Genomic DNA, 19,092 nt, shown 5'->3' with positions numbered 1-19,092 from the left:
GTATATTCTTAATGTCCAAAAGAGATTGTTAAAAACATAGAACAAAATAAGGACAAAACTATTACACACTTCAGATGTCCTACAGGCTTTAGAAGTCCCACATACCTTAGAAACACCAGATTTCAGAAATTCCACTAAGGAGAAAAAAAAAAAAAAACGTTCAGTTAGGTACAGCCTTACCCAGCAGAGCTGTGCTTACCCACTGAGATCAAGTTGAAATAGTTTTCCAGCATCACATCCCTGTATAGACTTTTCTGAGCAAGGTCCAATTGTTGCCACTCCTCCCTGCTGAAGTCTACAGATATATCTTTGAAAGACACTGATCCCTGGAAAAACACATGTTTATTCAATGAAAAGTATCAGGACTGTAGGATAAGAGCAAGATATTTATGAACTTATTTTTAATAATTTTTAACATGATACAACATATAAGCTTCTCACTAAATACCTAAATTTGACATTATTATTTCAAGGGAAAAATAAATATTAAAAGTATCAGGTCATTCTTTCTGTGGCTCTAATAACATTCTGAGGTTTTGTTTTTATCTGCATGCTGGTTACAAAAGAATAAAGTAAACTCATCAAGCTGCAAACCTGATTTCTGCATTCTTTTCCATGTATGCCATATTTCATTAACACTTCACTTAGGCAATGATTTTTCAGATATAAAATCAGAAGCACAAGCAACCAAAGGAAAAAATAGATAAATTGGACTTTATCAAAATTTAAAACTTTGCACTAAAAAGGATACCATTAAGAAAGTGATAATATAAGGGAATTTGCTGACAGTCCAGTGTTAGGTCTCTGCACCACCACTTCAGGGGGCATGGGTTCAACGCCTGGTAGGGGGACTAAGATCCCCATGCTATACCCAATGGCCAAAAATGAAAAATAAACAAAGAAAAATAACAACAACAACAAAAAAAAAACAGAACAAACAAAATGTTTACTTAAAAAAGAAAGTAAAAACAACTCAAAGACTATGGGAAAATGTCTGCAATTATATATCTGATAAAGGATTTGTGTAAAGAATATATAAAGAACTTTTACAACTCAATAAAAAGATAAATGATCCAATTAAAAATGGACCAAGGGGACTCCCTGATGGTCCAGTGGCTAAAACTCCATGCTCCCAATGCAGGGGGCCTGGGTTTGATCCCTGGTCAGGGAGCTAGATTCCACATGCAGTAACAAAAGATCCTGGATTCTGCTTACAAAGCTCGAACATCCCTCATGCCACAGCTAAGACCTGGCACAGTCAAATAAACAAATGGACCAAGAAAGAATATACATATCTCCAAGGAATATATACAAATGGCCAAAAAGCACAAAAGGTTCTCAATACAGATCAATATAGTCAAAAGGGATATCAAAATTCAAAGAGATACCCCTTCAAATTCACTAAGATGATTATAAAATAAAAAATGCTCTGCTTGTGTGTATTTGTATTTTTATTATTTTTGTAGCAAAATAATAAATGCAATTAAATCTTGAATTCTGAAATTTAAAAAATGCTCCAGTCATTAGTTATTAGTCATCAGGAAAATGCACCTACTAGGATGGCTATAATAATAAAAAACAAAAGGACACATAATATCAAGTGCCAGTGGGGAAGTGGAGATATTGGAACCCTCATATAGTAAAGGTGGGAAGGTAAAACAGTCTGGCACTTCCTCAAAAGGAGTTATATGAGCTAATGGTTCCACTTCTAGGTATATACCCAAGAGAAATCAAAACATTCATTCACATAAAACTTATATAGAAATGTTCATAGTAGCATTATTCTTAATAGTCAAAAACAGAAACAACCCAGGGTATCAACCAATGATGAATTTCAAAATGTGGCATATTCATAAAAGAGATTATTCAGCCATAGAGAGGAATGAAATACTGATTTATGCTATACTGTGAATGAATTTTGAAAATATTATGCTAAGTGAAATAAGCCAATCACAAAAGACCACATATTATATGATTCCATTTACATGAGATGTCCAGGACAAGCAAACCTATTAGGACAGGAAGAAGACTGCTGGTTTCCCAGGGTAATGGAAGGATGTGGTGGGGAGGGAGGTAGGAACAGCTAAAAGGTATGACTTTGGATAGGGGAGGGAAAGAAAGTGTTCTAAAACTGGATAAAGATTGCACAACTCCATGAATATACTAAAAATGATTGAATGTACACTTTAAATGGACAGTACATATGATACACTTAGGTGACCCTTTTGAGGCACTGTCATATCCAGATGGCATACAAGAGTTTGTGATGGTCCAGGGTTTCTTCCAGGAATAACTATACTTGCCAGATGAAATACTGAAACTATCTGTTTGAAAATACTGGAAGCAGTTAGGTGCCAAGACTCTACAGACAACATTGAAGGTTTAAGTTGATGTACGTAACCACTTTTACACTAGGAGTATTTATCAATTCTGGGTGTGGTAAAAGGTGAAAACCCAGGCTTTGAACCAGCAGAAGACTAAAGTTGGGTGATAGAGAAACCAGAATTCAAACACATGGACGGTTTTCCCCCTAAGACATCTGCTAAATTCTAGGGCTGTAGGAGCAGAAGACTAAACACTTAAGCAGATAGCCTCTGAAAAGCAAGGCAAAATGTTAGTAGTCTGATAAGAAAACACTGTTGGCACTTATCAAGAGGAGGGTCCACAGAGGGCAAACTGGGCTCTCAGCTGAAACTCCTGGATGGTCAGAGTGAACCTGAGGTAGACTATTATCAGAGCTTCAACTTAGTCTTGATTCAACCTAACACTGCTTGACTAGACAAAGGTGTTCATCCTCCACTCTATCTGCTAAGGGAAACAAGAATCCTCTCCTGAGAAAGTTTGTTATTGTTCAGTCATTAAGTCATGTCTGACCCTTTGTGACCCCATGGACTGCAACAAACTACGCTTCCCTGTCCTTTGGTATCTCCTGGAGTATGCTCAAACTCATGTTCATTGAGTCAATGATGCCATCCAACAATCTCATCCTCTGTCATCCCCTTCTCCTCCTGCCCTTAATCTTTCCCAATGAATATTCAGGATTGATTTCCTTTAGGATTAACTGGTTTGATCTCCTTGCAGTGCAAGGGACTCTCGAGAGTCTTCTCTACCACCACCCCTCAAAAGCAACATTCTTTGGTGCTCAGCCTTCTTTATGGTCCATCTCTTACATCCATATATGACTAATGGAAAAATCACAGCTTTGGCTATTTGGACCTTTGTTGGCAAAATAATGTCTCTGCTTTTTAACACACTTTTTAACACGCTTTTTAACGTTCTAGGTCTGTCATAGCTTTCCTCTCAAGGAGCAAGTGTCTTTTAATTTCAAGGCTTTAGTCACCATCTGCAGTGATTTTGGAGCCCAAGAAATAAAATCTGTCACTGTATCCATTTTTTCTCATCTATTTGCCATGAAGTGATGGAACCATATGCCATGATCTTAGTTTTTTTCGAATGTTGAGTTTTAAGCCAGCTTTTTCACTCTCCTCTTTCACCTTCATCAAGAGGCTCTTTAGCTCCTCTTTGCTTTCTGCCATTATGGTGGTGTCATCTGCATAGCTGAGGTTATTGATATTTCTCCCAGTAATCTTGATTTCAGCTTGAGCTTCAGCCAGCACAGCATTTTGTATGATGTACTCTGCATATAAGTTAAATAACTGAGAAAAATACCATAATCTAGATCCTTAACAATGTTTTATATGTGTTTTGATACAATAAAAGAAATGCCTATCAAAAAACAGAACAAAATATCTAAAGCCAGAGGAAAAAAAATTCAATAGAAAGAGTCTTACAGGATTTTGGAGTTAGATGAAAAGGTGGAGAATTTCATCAGAGAAATGGAACTTATACTAAAAAAAATGAAAACTGAAAAATTAAGTATCTAAAATTAAGAACTGAGAGGGGTTTAATAGCAGAAGAACAGAATTACTGAAATGGAAGACAAGCAAACAGAAGATATCCAAACTGAACCACAGAGGTTTTTTAAATAAAAAAAGCAGAAGAGCATGTGATGTATCACATGTACAACACCTTGGAAAGGAAAAACATATTGTTGTCTGAGACAACAAAGAGGAAGAATATGAGGCAGAAGCAAAATTTGAAAAGGAAAGGTGAATGACATCAACTCAAAGACTCAAAAAGTTTCTCAAATCCCACTTTATAAAACTGTAAATACTGACTATGCAAAAACAGTAATAATAATATCTTGTGAAGTTTAAAACATATGTAGAATTTAAATGTATAAAAATAATAATGTAAAAATGAGAGGCAGTAAATGGAATTAAGATGTTTTAGCATCTATTAAGGGGGTAAGACAATAATAAGTTAAAGATGGATATTATAGTATCTAGGGAAACAAAAGAATGCATCACAAACAAGCTAACAAAATAAAAATTAAAACTTTGACTAATCTAAAAGAAAGTCAAGGAAAGAGTGGAAAAATAGTATTAGACATTTCAAATATGAAACTAATAAAACTGGATATAAATACAAATATATCAGTAATTGCATTAAATGTAAATAAACTAAACAGTCAAGTTAACACCAAAGACTGAGACTTTCAGCTAAAAAAATTTAGTAAGGTACATTCTACCCTGTTCATCTTGCTAAACACCTAAAAATCTAGAAAAATATTCATATATAAAGCATCTATCCACACCCTTGACTTTCTCTCAAGAACATCCTTTCCTATAGTGAAACTAATTATAGCATCTTTTGTAATCTTGATAGCCCCCAAATATCCCAAATCATCAAGTCTAGTTCCTTTTTGCTTAACAGTTCTTCCTCCAATCTATCGCTTAATATTCATATTTTATTGTAAGCAGGAAAAAGAAACCAGGCCACATCTCCAATCCTCTGCTTGAAATCACCTCAGAGAAAAACACAAGTCCATCACTGACAAATCTGCTTTCCATATAACTACAGGAAAAAATCCAGCTAAGCTTTCTGCTACTACATACCAGAGATGTTCCCTCCCCTACTTTCCAGTAACATATTTCTCATTTCCTTCTGAGTCTTCACCAGAAGCACCTTTAACACCTGTATTCTTGTCAACCGTCTGTTTAAAATAATGAGATATTCTGGAGAAGGAAATGGCAACCCACTCCAGTATTCTTGCCTAGAGAATCCTGTGGACAGAGGAGCCTGGTGGGCTGGCGTCTATGGGGTCGCACAGAGTCAGACACGACTGAAGCGGCTTAGCTGTAGCAGCAGCAGTGCCACAAAGTGAAAATATAGGTCACTAGCTACAAACCACCAAACGGTTCCATTTCCACTTAAACCAAGGTCATACACTTTCTGTCTGAACTTTTTTTATTTTTTGTCTTCATTCATATCTTGGTAGTTTTCCCTGCTTTCCAATAACGTTTTTCTATGAGGGCTATTATAAAAAAAAATAATAAAATAAAATAATGAGATATTCTATAAAACAATATAGTTTTTTTCCTACTGTGCTCCTCACTTTCTTCTGAGTTCTCTAGCAGAGTTAACAACAATATTTCTATTATCAGTCTGTTCAAGGAAATCTAGGCTATTGCTATTATACACTTCAAATTTTTTACAGTTTTTATTCATTACCAAATTCCAAAGTCTTTTGACATTTTGGGGTATTTGTTACAGCATCATTCCATGTCCAGGTACCAAAATCTGTAATGGTGTCCTATTGCTGCTGCAACAAATTACTGCAAACTTAAAACAACACAAATTTATTATCTGGATCTTCCTATCACATCCAGTAAGAAAAGGTGGGATGATTAAAGTAGAAAGAATGTCTTAAAATTTCTGAGTAAAAATGACTTACAATCTAGAATTAGCTATGAAATTACTGAGGGTCAAATAAAAATACTTTTAGACATGCAAGGTCTCAAAAAACCTAATTCCCATACAATACTTTCTGGATAATATTCTCTAAAAATGAAAGCACGAATCAAGAAAGAGCCAAAAAACAAGAGATCCAATACTTGAGAGACATGAAAGGAATTCCTAGCAGCATGCCAAAAGAAGACCCCCCAAGTCAGTGCATGAGAATCAAATAGAGAGCAACTTCGGTAATGTCAAGAACTCCAAGGGAAGTTTCTTTCAACTGCTGAAATAAAGAGCCTGTATTCTGGAGCCAAATTGCTTGGGTTTTACTCCTGGTTTCACCACTTACTAGCAGTACAACCCAGAGCAATTTACTTAACTTCTCTGTGGACCTACTTCCTTCTCTGTAAAATGAGGATAATGATTATAGATACCTCAAAAGGGATGTGATTAAATCAGCTGAGAGAAAGAGTGTGTGTTTACAATGCCTAGCATACAGTAAGCACTATATTAATATTTATGACTGGTGTTAACTGTCATTACCTAATATATTTTAACATATTGTAAAGATATTTATATTGCACTCATTTCACATGCTAGCAAGGTTATGCTCAAAATCTTTCAAGCTAGGTTTCAGCAGTTCATGAACCAAGAACTTCCAGATGTACAAGCTGGGTTTAGAAAAGGCAGGGGAACCAGAGTCCAAACTGCCAGCATTCACTGGATCATGGAGAAAGCAAGGGAATTCCAAAAAATATCTACTTCTGATCTACACTAAACTCTTTGATTGTGTAGATCACAACAAACTGTGGAAAATTCTTAAAGACATGGGAATACCAGATCACCTTATCTACATACAGAAATCTGTATGTAGATCAGGAAGCAGTCATTAGAACTAGACATAGAACAACTGATTGATTCAAAATTGGGAAAGGAATATGACAAGGCTATGTTCACCCCATGTGTATAACTTATATGCAGAGTACATTATGTGAAATGCTGGGCTGGATGAATCACAAGCTGGAATCAACATTGCTGGGAGAATTATCAACAACCCCAGATATGCAGATGATACCACTCTAATGGCAGAAAGTAAAGAGGACTAAAGAACCTCTTAATGAAGGTGAAAGAGATCGAAAAAGCTGGCTTGAAACTCAACATCAAAAAGCTAAAATCATGGCATCTGGTCCCATCACTTCATGACAAATAGAAGGGGAAAAAGTGGAAATAAGGACAGATTTTATTTTCTTGGGCTCCAAAATCACTGTGGACAATGACTGCAGCCAGGAAATTACAAGACACTTGCTCCTTGGAAGGAAAGCTATGACCAACCTAGACAGCATATTAAAAAGCAGAGACATCATTTTGCCAACAAAGGTCCTTTAGTCAAAACTATGATTTTTCCAGTAGTCATGGACAGATGGGAGAGTTGAACTGTAAAGAAGAGGGAGTGCCAAAGAACTGATGCTTTCAAATTGTAGAGCTGGAGAAGACTCTTGAGAGTCCCTTTGACTGAAAGGTAATCAAACCAGTCAATCCTGATGGAAATCAACCCTGAATATTCATTGGAAGAACTGATGCTGAAGTTCCAATACTTTGGCCACCTGATGAAAGAGATGACTCACTGGAAAAGACCCTGATGCTGGAAAGATTGAAGGCAGGAGGAGAAGCAGTCAACAAAGGATGAAATGATTAGCTAGCATCACCAACTCAATGGACATGAATTTGAGCCAACTCCGGGAAATAGTGAAGGACAGAGGAGACTGGTGTGCTGCAGTCCATGGGGTTACAAAGAGTCGGATATGACTTACTGACTGAAAAACAATAGCAACAAAACACCTAACCTTCTGAAAGTGTTCCACAAAATTACAGCTGTAGGAAAACTTCCAAACTCATTCTCTGATGCCACCGTCACCCTGTGATCAATATCACACAAAGATACCACAAAAAAAAGAAAATCACAGGCCAATATCAATGATGAATGTTAGAGACATAAATCCTCAACACAATACTAACAATCCAAGTCCAACAATACATTAAAAAGATCATTCACGATGATCAAGTGGGATTCATGTACAGATGCAAGGATTTTTCAATATCTGCAAATCAATCGATGTGACACACAAACTGAAGAATAAAAACCATATGATTATCTCAGTAGATGCAGAAAGACAAAATTCAGCACCCTTTTATGATAAAAACTCTCCAGAAAGTGGGCATGGGGGGAACATTCCTCAACATAATAAAGGCCATATATGACAAATCTACTGCTTAACATCATACTCAATGTTAAAATGCTGAAAGCTTTTTCTCTAAGATCAGGAATAAGACAAGGATGTTTGCTCTCACCACTATTATTCAGCATAGTTCTGGATGTCCTAGTTACAGCAATCAGAGAAGAAAAAGAAACAAATGGAATCCAAATAGAAAATGAAGAAGTTAAACTGTCACTGTTTGCAAATGACATGATACTATTCATAGAAGACCCTAAGGACACTACTACAAAACTATTAAATCTCATCAGTGAACCTAGTAAAGTTGCAGGTTACACAATGAATACACACAAAAAAACTGTTGCATTTCTATACAATAACATCAAAAGATCAGAAAGAGAAATTCAAGAAACAATTCCATTTACCATATATCAAAAGGATAAACTACCTATGAATAAACCTACCTAAGGAGACTAAAGACCTATACTCTGAAAATTATAAGGTGTTGATGAAGGAAACTGAAGAAGACACAAACAGATGAAAAGATATATCATGTTTGTGGACTGGAAAAATTAATATTGTCAAAATGAATATACTACCCAAAGCAATCTACAGATTCAATGCAATCCTGATCAAATGACCAATGGCATTTTTCACAGAACTACGGCTTTCCTGGTGGCTCAGACGGTAAAGAATCCGCATGTAATGCGGGAGACCTGGGTTTGATCCCTAGATTGGGAAGATCCCCAGGTGCAAGGAATGCAACCCTCGCCAGTGTTCTTGCCTGGAGAATCCCCATGGACAGATGAGCCTGGTGGGTACAGTCCATGGGGTCGCAAGGAGTCAGACATGACTGAGCAACTAAGCACAGCACAGCACAGAACAAAAAAATCTCAAAATCTGTATGGAGACACAAAAGACCTTGAACAGCCAAAGCAATCTTAAGAAAGGAAAACGAAGCTGGAGGAATCAGACTTCCTGACAAAAGTAGAAATACAGATCAGTGGAACTGAACAGAAAACCCAGAAGTAAATTCATACACCTTTGGTCAGTTAATCTATGACAAAGGAGGCAAGACAATACAATGTTGGACAGACAGTCTCGTCAACAAATGGTGCTGGGGGAACTAGACAGCTACCTGTAAAAAAAAAAATCATTCTTTAATACCATACACAAAAATAACGTCAAAATGGATTAAAGACCTAAATGTGAAACCAGACACTATAACACTCCTAGAGGAAAACATAAGCAGTACAATCTTCAACATAAATGTAGCAATATCTTTTTTATCTGTCTCTCCAAATAATGGAAAGAAAAATAAAAATGCACAAATGAGGCCTACTTAAAATATTTTGCACAGCAAAGAAAACCAATAACAGAATGAAAAGAAAACCCACAGATTGGGATAAAATGTTTGCAAATGATGTGACTGACATGGGATTCGTCTCCAAACTTTACAAACAGCTCATGAGGTTTAACATAATCAAAACAAACAACTCACTCAAAAAATGGGCAGAAGACCTAAATAGACATTACTTCAAAGAAGACATACAGATGACCAAGAGGCACAAGAAAAGAGCTCAACATCGCTAATTACTATAGAAATGTAAATCAAAACTACAATGAGATACCATTCACACCAGTCAGTGTGGCCATCATCAAAAAAATCCACAAAGAATAAATGTTGGAGAGAGTGTGGAGATAAGGGAACCCTCCTACAATGTTGGTGGGAATGCAAATTGGCACAGTCACTATGGAGAACATTATGGTGGCTTCTCTAAAAACCTAAAAATACAGCTACCATATGACTTTGCAATCCCATCCCTGGGCAGATTCCTGAAGAAAATCATGGTCCAAAAGGATATATGCACCCCCAGAGTTTGTTTCAGTGCTGTTTACAATAGCCAAGACATGGAAGCAACCTAAATGTCCATCTACAGAGGAATGGAGAAAGAAAATATGGTGTATATATACACAATGGAATATTACTCAGCCATTAAAAAGAATGAAATAATGCCATTTGCAGCAACATGGATGAACCTAGAGATTGTCATACTTAGTGAAGTAAGTTAGACAGAGAAGGATAAATAGTGTATGATACCCCTTCTAAGCAGAATCTAAAAAGAACTGGTACCCATGAACTTATTTACAAAACGGAAACAGACTTAGAGAACAAACCTAGATGCCGGGGCGGGGCGGGATGGGGGAAGGAATACGGGGAAGGAATAGTTATAGTTAGGAAGTTTGTGATTGACATATACACACTGCTATATTTAAAATGGATAACCAACAAGGTCCTACTGTAGAGCACAGGGAAGTCTGCTCAATGTTATGTTGCAGCCAGGATGGGAGCAGAGTTTGGGGGAGAATGCATACATGTATATGTACAACTGAATCCCTTTGCTGTCCACCTGAAACTCACATCATTGTTAACTGGCTATACTTCAATATAAAATATAAAGTAAAAAAAAATCTATCAAAATTTTTCTCAAACATCAAGAACCAGGAAGTAGTTATTATAGATGAAATAAATTACTTTTTAACAATATAATGCATGTATTTCATTTCCATTATTTCTGTCTTTCATGAAGATCAGAGACAATTTTGTAGTTCAAAGTTCAAAACTGTTAAGTCACACAACTCACATATACCTATAATCCAAGCTTGACTTGGAGCTGATAGTCTCTTTTTACTGTCTTTGATCTTAGTTTTTATTTATTTACACTTGTCCATTCACTATATGGGTTAATAGATACCTTCTAAAACTCACTGAAAAGTAAAGAAATAAATAAATGAACAAATAAGAACTTACCAGGGACTTGGTCATTTCTGGCTCTTCTGGGAAAGGGGCAGAGATCTGAGAAAACAGATTGACAGAGGGACACGAGAGAAGGAAACGTGTCAATGTCATTTACTGTCCATGAACCTGACCCAAAAACTTATTTGTAGAACCATATCACAAAAAAATCATCCTGTACTGTACAAAGATTTAAATGCAGGAGTTTTACCACAGCATGGCTAATACAAAAAAAAAAAAAAAAAAAAATTAGAAACATCTTGATACCCAATAATTATGAACAGCTTAAATACTTTACAGGGCATCCATAGTATACAGTATTATGTAAAATTAAAGTACTATAGAAAAATAAAATGGTAAGTAAAAATAAAAAGATGTACCAAACAGTATGGGTCCATTTTCATTGAATAATATGTGTGTATGTACACATGAACACATACATGAATGCATTCATGCACACAGAGAAAATCATCTGGAAGGAAATATATTAATATGTTAACAGATATAACATTTGGATGATGGGAAAATTATAGGTAATTTTTGGTATAGACCATCTGGTGATGTCCATGTGTAGGTCTTCTGTTGTGTTGTTGGAAGAGGGTGTTTGCTAAGACCAGTGTGTTCTCTTGGCAAAACACTATTAGCCTTTGCCCTGCTTCGTTCTGTGCTCCAAGGACAAATTTGCCTGTTACTCCACGCAATGGCACCCCACTCCAGTACTCTTGCTTGGAAAATCCCATGGACGGAGGAGCCTGTTAGGCTGCAATCCATGGGGTCGCTAAGAGTCGGACACGACTGAGCGACTTCACTTTCACTTTTCACTTTCTTGCCTTGGAGAAGGAAATGGCAACCCACTCCAGTGTTCTTGCCTGGAGAATCCCAGGGACCTTGCCTGGAGAATCCCAGGGACGGGTAGCCTGGTAGGCTGCTGTCTATGGGGTCGCACAGAGTCGGACATGACTGAAGTGACTTAGCATAGCCACGTATTTTTTGACTTCCTTCTTTTGCATTCCAGTCCCCTATAATGAAAAGGGCATCTTTTTGGGGTGTTAGGTCTAGAAGGTCTTGTAGGTCTTCCTAGAACCATTCAACTTCAGCTTCTTTAGCATTACTGGTCAGGGCATAGACTTGGATTACTGTGGTATTGAATGGTTTGCCTTGAAAATGAAGAGAGATCATTCTGTTATTTTTGAGTTTGCATCCAAGTACTGCATTTCAGACTCTTTTGTTGACTATGATGGTTACTCCATTTCTTCTAAGGGATTCCTGCCCACAGTAGTAGATATAATGGTCACCTGAGTTAAATTCACCCATTCCAGTCCATTTTAGTTTGCTGATTCCTAGAATGTCGACATTCACTCTTGCCATCTCCTGTCTGACCACTTCCAATTTGCCTTGATTCATGGACCTAACATTCCAGGTTTCTATGCCATATTGCTCTTTACTGCATCGGACTTCAGTTCCATCACCAGTCACATCCACAACTGGGTGTTGTTTTTGCTTTAGCTCTGTCTCTTCATTGTTTCTGGAGTTATTTCTCTACTGATCCAGTAGCACATTGGGCACTTACCGACCTGGGGAGTTCATCTTTCAGTGTCCTATCTTTTTGCCTTTTCATACTGTTCATGGGGTTCTCAAGGCAAGAATACTGAAGTGGTTTGCCATTGCCTTCTCTAGTGGACCCCGTTTTGTCAGAACTCTCCTCCATGACCCGTCCATCTTGGGTGGCCCTACATGGCATGCCTCATAGTTTCACTGAGTTAGGCAAGGCTGTGGTCCTTGTGATCAGATTGGTTAGTTTTCATCCCCATCCCTGGTACTCAATTCCTCACTCCCACTCCTAAATTTTCTTTTCCAACTGCCAATCATTGCACACTGACCTCACCCCAGCAGCCATTACTCACAGACCAGAATCACTGGTTCCCATGTTCTACTGCTCACAGGCCCCAAATGAGGCAGGAGATAGATGGGCTCCAGGTTAGACATTTACAGCCAGCATCCTATTTACACTTCCAGATAGAAATAACAACAGGAACAAGTTAAATACCTGTACTTTGCCTCCAGTGGATACTTTAAGATAGCAGTCCTGGCCATGGCAGAGAGGAGCTGAGTCCTGCTCAGATAAAGAGACCACATATTTCTCATTCTTGAGGTCAAGGACACTTCCCTATCTATATATGCACAGAAAGTTTCCTCAGCAGTCAAAAAGGGAGGGAGCACCACCCATAAGAGGTGGTGTCAACCTTCCCATAGGTTGCTGCACTGGAACCCACCTTGGCAAAAAGATGTGCACACATATGAGGGAGGACCTAGGTCAGGTCAGTTATGAGGAAAAAAAGTGAGATAACTGGTCAAAGGCAAACAAAAACCTAGAACTGCCCTATATAAAAGACGTAACTGTCTCTTTACTGTGCTCCTCCTCACTAGTGGGGATGCCCACACTCTTTCTCTCCAGGCATGTATCTCTACCTTGCTATGTCTTAACTAAACAAACTCTACCACATGTTATGCTGTGTCTCTAATAATAAACTTTATACTGGTTTTTGTTTTGTTTTTTTACAGTTTTTGCCTCCTTAAAACATTTTTGCTTTCAAATAGGGCAAAAGCCAGGGAAACTCTGCTTCTGGCTCTTGCTGGTGGAGTGGACAGGATTCCTGGTTTTCACCCAGGTTCAATTCTTGGGCAGGGAACAAAGATCTCACTTCAAGCCACCATTGTTCTCTCTACAAGATCATAATCATTCATTCTATAGTTCCTGATCACAGAGCCTCCAATAACTGTACCCCATGGTCCTGACTCTATGTCAATCAATCCCATGCGCTGAAAAGGAAAAACTCCTCCTGTGTGTTTTTCTTCTATTCTCACACCATCTACTTAGAGTTTTAGCATTATTCACACAGGTTAGGGGCTCAGTCCTATAAGACTGTCCCCACCCCAAATTCAGATGCCAACAAGTTCAGGTTCTTACTTGTGTTTCTGACAAACTGGCTACAATTAGATGTTCCCATGAGGTTCCCTCATATTACACTAATTTTCTAGAGTAGCTCATAGAACTCAAGAAAATATTTTACTTATTAGATTACCAATTTATTATAAGAGAATATAATTCAGAAACAGCCAGGTAGAAGAGATGGATATGCAAGATATGTCAGAAGGAGTGCACTGCTCTTCCAGAATCTCTACATGTTCAATCTAGAAACTCTCCAAACTCCATTCTTTTGAGTTTTTATGAAGACTTCACTATGTACAGATGACTGTTTAAATAACTAGCCATTAGTGGTTCAACTTCCTACTCAACTTCAAGCCCTAAAACTTTAAGAACTTGCTTGGTTCCCCTGGCAAACAATCCCCATTGAGTGATTCACTAGGGGCTTTCCAAACATCATTTCATTAAAATAAACTCAGGGGTGTTTCAAAGTAACTTATTATTTATAACAACAACAACAAAAACCCTACTAATTTCACCTTTATCTCTCTAGTGCTACGTCAAGAGACAGAAATAAAAGAGGCCCCTATAACTCTTATCATTTAGGAAATTAGAAAGGTGTTAGGAGCTTTGTGCTGGGAACTGTGGATGAAAATCAAAATACGTATTTATTATATCACAATCCCGCATGCACCAATAACTGGCATCCACACCTTTATTACTACTGTTGACTGAAAAAAAATTCTCACCCTAAAAGGTGAGGATTATTTTTATTCAGTAGACTTACTGAGGACTTAAGTCCAGGATACAGCCCCTCAGACAGCTAACAGGGACTTTTCTGAAGAGATAAAGGAGGAGCCAGAGTAAAAGGGAGCTTTTGCAACAAAACAAAAACCAAGTATTTGGAATATCAAAAGATTCAGTTCAGTTCAGTTCAGTCCAGTCACTCAGTCGTGTCTGACTCTCTGCGACCCCATGAATCATAGCACGCCAGGCCTCCCTGTCCATCACCAATTCCCAGAGTTCACTCAAACTCATGTCCGTCGAGTCGGTGATGCCATCCAGCCACCTCATCCTCTGTCATCCCCTTCTCCTCCTGCCCCCTCTCCCCCCCAGCATTAGAGTCTTTTCCAATGAGTCAACTCTTAGCATGAGGTGGCCAAAGTACTGGAGTTTCAGCTTTAGCATCAGTCCTTCCAGTACTGTCTGTCAATTAAAGAAAATCCAGGCATCTCAAGTTAATGAATTTAGCATTTTTCTATATATGGGACAATGCAAGAGTTTGCATTCATTAGAAATCGTTCCTTTGATAAGCACTGTAACAATCTGGGACCAATGTCTTATTTTTCTCCATTCTGAATTCCCCTAAAGGTGAACAACTGCGGGTAGCAGCAGTGGCTGATGGCTTGATGGTCACAACCTCTTTTGTTTACTGAAATGGCAGGCCACATTCTTGGTCCACACTACTCACCATACATCTCCATTGGTAATCCCAAGTCTCCAGTTCCAGACAGGCCTGCACCTTAGTGGGCCGTGAAAAAATCACCCAAGGACTCCTCTCACTATCCACACACAGTAGACCTATACCATTAGTTTTCCTAACAAATTTACATACACACACAAACAATTGGGAACTCAATCAGTGAACAAAGCTATGAATATTCCTGAATTTTAAAGATAAATTTTAAAATCTAAAACACATCCAAATCTAAAGTGCAAGTGAATGAACAGATTATTTACAGAGAAAGAATTAAAAAAATCAAGATGCCTCATCTGCAGTAATGAATGCTAAGTGACATCAGAAGTAGCATCTAAAGGATGACTTCTCTGTTAGGGCCAAAGACATTTTCAAAAATGAAAGCACTTATAAAGTATCTCTTACCATTATCTGAGAAAAAAAACCCCACAAAAGTATTCCAAATAAATGTAAAATAAATCAGGTGAGAAATAGCAAACAGAAATATATTTTTCAGCAATAACTTTTGTAAGGTATATAATTATTAAAAAGGACAATGATGATGATATGATAAGAATGTAATCAAAGGGAAAAGTAATAACATTATCATATGACAAAACATTTCAGGAAAAAATCAGAAGTTATCTGGGGTGTAGAATGGAAACAATGAACAAAAATTTCATCAATCCAATGAAAAAGGAAAAGAAAATCAGAAAACAGTGAGTTAAAATAAATAGTAAACATTAAAATGGAAGGTATAAAATTGGGTAAATCATTATTACACCAAACTGAAAAGGTAAAATTATCTATTGACAGACTAGATTATAGGTTAGATTTGGAAAAACCAAAGTGTATCTATTGCAAGCAGTAGATCTAAACAATGAGAGCAATAGAAATACAAAATAAAGCCCTGGGCAAAGATAAATCATCCAAATGAAAGTGAAAGCTGGGATAGCAATATAAATATCAAAATGAAATTCAAGGTTGAAATTGCTTTTCACTGAAAAGACAGATCCTATAATAATAGCATCCAATAAATTTTTAAAAATACAAAATGCATTAACCATTAGATTTATGCATGCCTTTCCCCCATATACATGCAAACAAAACTAGTAAAAAAGCACATAGAACTACAAAGTGAATTATTAGTAAAAAATTATTACTGCAACTCTTTGGAAATATGATGAATCAAGTAAACCAAAAATAAGAAAAAAAAGACTTGAAAAATACCAACAAGCTATATTTAATATACATTAGGAAAGGTTTATACCACACACACAGAAAATATGCTTTCTCTTATATCCATTGAACAAAGTTCACTGTAACTTGTGTAGCTTGCCTTCAAGTCACAAAGAGAAAGAGAAATATCGTATTCTAACACACATATAGAATCTAGAAAAATGGCTCTGAAGAATTTATTTACAAGGTAGCAATGGAGAAACAGACATAGGGAACAAACTTACAGACATGCGGAGAAGGGAGAAGGGGAGATGTATGGAAAGAGTAACATGGAAACTTACACTACCATGTTTAAAATAGATAGCCAATGGGAATTTGCTATATGGCTCAGGAAACTCAAACAGGGGTTCTGTATCAACCTAGAGTGGTGGGATGGGGAGGGAGATAGGAGGGAGTTTCAAAAGGGAGGGAATATATGTATACCTATAGCTGATTCATGTTGAGGTGTGGCAGAAAACAACAAAATTCTGTAAAGCAATTATCCTTCAATTAAAAAAAAATTTTTTTAAGAAAAAGCTTGATAAATTGTTAAAAGTTGAGACTTTGCAGTCTACAATCTATGAAAATACAATAAAATTAAAAATAAACAAAACATAGCAATAATTCAGGAATAAAGAAACTCAGGATCAAAGTGGAACATCAAACTGAAATTACACATTTCAAAAATAAAGATGCATATAAAAGAAATATCATACCCCTAAATGTATCCAGTATGGGAAAGAATGACAGTTACATAAAATGGGGGAAAATGGGGGAGTGGGGAGAAAACATTTTTTAAAAAGATAAAATTAATGTAAAAATAGAGAGTATAAACATAATGAATACTTCAAAATGACCAATAAAATAAATCTTGAGATTCCTGATAATAAAAAAAGGAAGAAAAATGATACATAAATAACTAGGAACGACAATGTAGCTCCTAACCGGGATACAAAGCACATAACAATATATTTTTAAATCTCTAGCAAAGTGTACCATGAAGAAAACTTTCACATATTGAGGCACGGAGAAGTCGTTTTGGCTTACACATGGTTCAGACTGAACTTTGTGTGAACACACACAGCACATCTGCTTTAACCATTAAGGTGTTTGGAAGATAAGAATAAGTAACTCCCTTCTTATAGCATCCCCTTAACAGGAATCATGGTCCTGCAGTCTCACTGTGTAAGTATTAAATCTGGCTGCTTTAAAACGTTGAAGGAATGTATCCCTGTCGTGTTTGATATATGATCTTTGTTCTGATAAGTTTATAAGGCTAAGCTGAAAACCATATTCCAACCCAGCAATTCCTCAGAGCCTCCTAGCTGTCTCCTGGGCTACAGTCCTCAGTTTGGCTCAAATAATACTAACAAAATTCTTTTCTACTCCTATTATGATTATTTATTATTTATTTCCATCAATAATTTTTTAAAAATCAGAAATAGAAACAACCTAGTAAGCAGAAAAAAAGAGAGGATATTAATGACCATCTACCATCTCTCCCCTTCAGATCCTTCATTTCTCAGGCCCCACAGTTACCCTCCCCCCACAGAATCCAAGAACCTGCCCACCGATCCAACAACAAAGGTCCCATAGATCCCATCACTCCGCCTGGAGTTCCACCATCTACTATCAGTCCCACCCCATGTCTCCAGGGATTCACCATTACAGACCCCACCAATCCTGCCGGAATCCACCATCAAGACCACACCGACCCCTATTATTCCATCCACTGACCGCCTCCCCATTGTTCATCACGGACATCAGCGACACTTTCCCACTAAATCCCCACCCCAACGCTCCCTGCACTCACCAGCCCCTCACCCATGCTCTTTCCAGACAGTGGTCATTTAGATGTCGCAGTGGTAAAGAATCTGCCTGCCAATGCAGAAGGTGCAAGAGGCATTGGTTGGATCCCTGGGTGGCAAAGATCCCCTAGAGAAGGAAATGGCAACCCGCTCCAGAAAATTCCATGGACAGAGGAGCCTGGAGGGCTACAATCCATGGGGTCGCGAAGAATCGGACACGACTGAGCGACGGAGCGTGCGCGCGCGCGCGCGCGCGCACACACACACACACACACACACACACACACACACAGTCACAGGAAATACAACTCCACCTACTTCCTTTTTCTGGATTTCCCTCCTTGCCATTGTGGAAATTCTTAGCTCCGCCTCCATATGCCCATGCTCAACAGTGGCTTCTCTGCGGAAATTTGCCAGTATTCAACATGGCGCTCTCCTGAACTCTGCTCTTCTCTAAATGATTTAAATTTGATTCAATATGGCGGCGCCCAGGTAGTCACTCAGGCCTGTGGGCGGCCATGTTGAAATGAGGTAGACTTGTGTAGTAAAGAGCTGCTAAGTCACTTCAGTCGTGTCCGACTCTGTGCGACCCCGTAGACGGCAGCCCACCAGGCTCCCCCGTCCCTGGGATTCTCCAGGCAAGAACACTAGAGGGGTTGACATTTCCTTCTCCAATGCATGAAAGTGAAAAGGGAAAGTGAAGTTGCTCAGTCATGTCTGAGTCTTAGTGACCCCATAGACTGCAGCCTACCAGGCTCCTCCGTCCATGGAATTTTCCAGGCAAGAGTACTGGAGTGGGTTGCCATTGCCTTCTCCGTAGTAAAGAGCTGTCAGGAGGAAAGGGGGAACCGAGGGATGTATCCTGGAATTAAGCC

The 19,092-nt window shown here is 37.9% G+C and overlaps 1 protein-coding gene across 3 annotated transcripts in view; it reads right to left on the bottom strand.

The window, feature by feature from the left end:
* Positions 1–18,467, bottom strand: part of ZNF484 (zinc finger protein 484) — a 28,727-nt gene extending 10,260 nt beyond the window's left edge. The window contains exons 1-4 of one of the 3 annotated variants that reach the window (XM_070375283.1): positions 18,223–18,467; positions 12,857–12,922; positions 10,825–10,869; positions 200–326 (exon numbers count right to left, since the gene is read on the bottom strand). In XM_070375283.1, coding sequence (XP_070231384.1) covers positions 200–326; positions 10,825–10,869; positions 12,857–12,922; positions 18,223–18,237 — 253 coding nt within the window. In that variant the 5' untranslated portion in view covers positions 18,238–18,467. Of the gene's footprint in view, positions 1–105; positions 135–199; positions 327–10,824; positions 10,870–12,856; positions 12,923–18,222 lie in introns of all 3 variants that reach the window. The other 2 variants (XM_070375286.1, XM_005903140.2) reach the window with 2 other exon arrangements.
* Positions 18,468–19,092: the final 625 nt, after the last annotated feature.

This window comes from Bos mutus, chromosome 8 (assembly GCF_027580195.1).
Source record: "Bos mutus isolate GX-2022 chromosome 8, NWIPB_WYAK_1.1, whole genome shotgun sequence".
NCBI classification, from domain to species: Eukaryota; Metazoa; Chordata; class Mammalia; order Artiodactyla; family Bovidae; genus Bos; species Bos mutus.
The sequence above is the reverse complement of the archived record's forward strand: the minus strand, read 5'-3'. Positions and strand labels throughout refer to the sequence as shown.